At 49.9% G+C, this 1,898-nt stretch overlaps 1 protein-coding gene across 3 annotated transcripts in view; it reads right to left on the bottom strand.

Moving 5' to 3' along the window:
- MOG (myelin oligodendrocyte glycoprotein) overlaps window positions 1-1,056 on the bottom strand; it is a 16,498-nt gene extending 15,442 nt beyond the window's left edge. For 2 of the 3 annotated variants that reach the window (XM_017510478.2, XM_017510477.2), the window contains exon 1: window positions 749-1,043. In XM_017510478.2, the coding sequence (XP_017365967.1) occupies window positions 749-833 (85 nt within the window). In that variant the 5' untranslated portion in view covers window positions 834-1,043. Of the gene's footprint in view, window positions 1-748 lie in introns of all 3 variants that reach the window. The other variant, XM_017510479.2, reaches the window with a different exon arrangement.
- Between the last annotated feature and the right edge of the window lie 842 nt (window positions 1,057-1,898).

Consider the following 1,898-nt stretch of genomic DNA (forward strand, 5'->3'; position numbering starts at 1 on the left):
TCACCATGATGGCCTGGCTGGTCTTGAACTCCTGACCTCTAAGGGTAGAATAGGCAGCAATTTGGTCAAGTCATAACCGGGATGCCCATGGGATAATTAAACCTCGGTGAACCACATTCCAAGAGGGAACCTAAAGGTTGGACTAAAGACTCAGAGTTGGCAAAAAGTTGGACAGATGCCGAGATGAGAGGTTTGCTAGAATGTTCTGTCCAGGACATTCACAGTATCTCTATAACCAGAAACTTTTTTTTTTCCTCAAAAAGAAAAATTAGAAGCCGGATGCGGTGGCTCACACCTGTAATCCCAGCATTTTGGGAGTCTGAGGAGGGCTGATCACTTGAAGTCAGGAGTTTGAGACTAGTCTTGTCAACATGGTGAAACCCCATGTCTGCTAAAAATGCAAAAATTAGCCAGGGGTGGTGGCAGGCATCTGTAATCCCAGCTACTCGGGAGGCTGAGGCAGGAGAATTACTTGAACCCAGGAGACGGAGGTTGCAGTGAGCTGAGATCGAGCCACTGCATTCCAGCTTGGGCAACAGAGGGATACTCTGTCTCAAAAAAAAGTCTGGACTCTATCGTGAAGGCTGTAAGAACCTACAAAAGGCTTCTGAGGAAGGGAGCCATGTCAGCAGGTCTATGCTTCAGAAAGATAATATAGCAACTTGAGGATGACTGAAGGAGCTAAGCCCCATGCAACTAGTCTGTCTGTTCTTAGGGTCTCCCCAGGGCAGGAAAACACATGTCTTACCTGTGTAGCTGGAAGACACATGGAGGAGGAGCAGGAGGAAGGAGCAGAGGCAGCTGGGCAGAGAGGGTCTCGATAAGTTTGCCATCTCCACTGTTCCTGGGGACAGAGAGCCCCCACTGCAGGGTCAGGCCAAGCAGAGGCCCTTGGGGTGCATGTCCCCTTACTGCTGCAAAGCCCGAGGGAAGGTCTGGGAGGGCAGTGTGCCTGGGCCCTGCCTCCACTCTGGTCAGTGCTGCAGCTGTGCCCGTAGGAACAGCCCCACGTCACCCTTGCCAGGCACTCACACAAAAGGGCTACAGACTGAGGGGATGACCAGGGTTTGCCTTCCCCATCCCCTCAGAGCAATGGAGCAGAGGCTGCCTGGTACTGGGCTTTCCTCCCCCACTCCTTTCTGGAGATCCAGCCTCTGAAGGGTTTTCTAGGGGCTAATCAGTGAGGAAGGATCACTTACAGGACCTCAGGAAGAGGCTTGTTCATGGAACATGTAAGGTTCCTCCAATCCACCCAGCCCTACCAACTAATCAAAAGGGAGGAATTATTATTGATTCTTAAAAAAAGAAATAAAACATATTTTTTTATTCCTATTTCTATTGTCTCACAAATGTCATCGCCAGACCATTCTTCTTGAAGTCTAACCTCCCTTTTTCCTACCGCAAATCCCAGCTCCCTTCAGTATGTTTGTATATGTGATGGATCACTTGGGATTTGTTAGTTTCTTGTCCCCAAAGCATGTTTTCAGGAAAGTAATGAGTTGAATGTCAGGAGTGCTCAGAGAGGCAAGGCTGGAGGAAGGGAGACCAGCAAGGGCAGCAATTAACTGTCAGTCAATGTAGGCATCAGAGACAGAGCCAGGTTACAGGACATGCTCTCCAGCCTTCGCATCACCTGCCAGTTTCCTCAGTGTCATGGGGGAGAGTGAGATCTGGAATGGAGAATGACCTTTCTCTCACCTCTGGGCTCAGCTGAGAACTACAAGGGTGAGACCAGCATTGGTACTGGATTCCAAAAATATACTTCTTCAAAAATAATCTTAGGCCGGGCGCGGTGGCTCAAGCCTGTAATCCCAGCACTTTGGGAGGCCCAGGCGGGTGGATCACGAGGTCAAGAGATCGAGACCATCCTGGTCAACATGGTGAAACCCCGTCTCTAC

This window comes from Cebus imitator, unplaced genomic scaffold (genome assembly GCF_001604975.1).
Source record: "Cebus imitator isolate Cc_AM_T3 unplaced genomic scaffold, Cebus_imitator-1.0 Scaffold440, whole genome shotgun sequence".
Classification (NCBI taxonomy): domain Eukaryota; kingdom Metazoa; phylum Chordata; class Mammalia; order Primates; family Cebidae; genus Cebus; species Cebus imitator.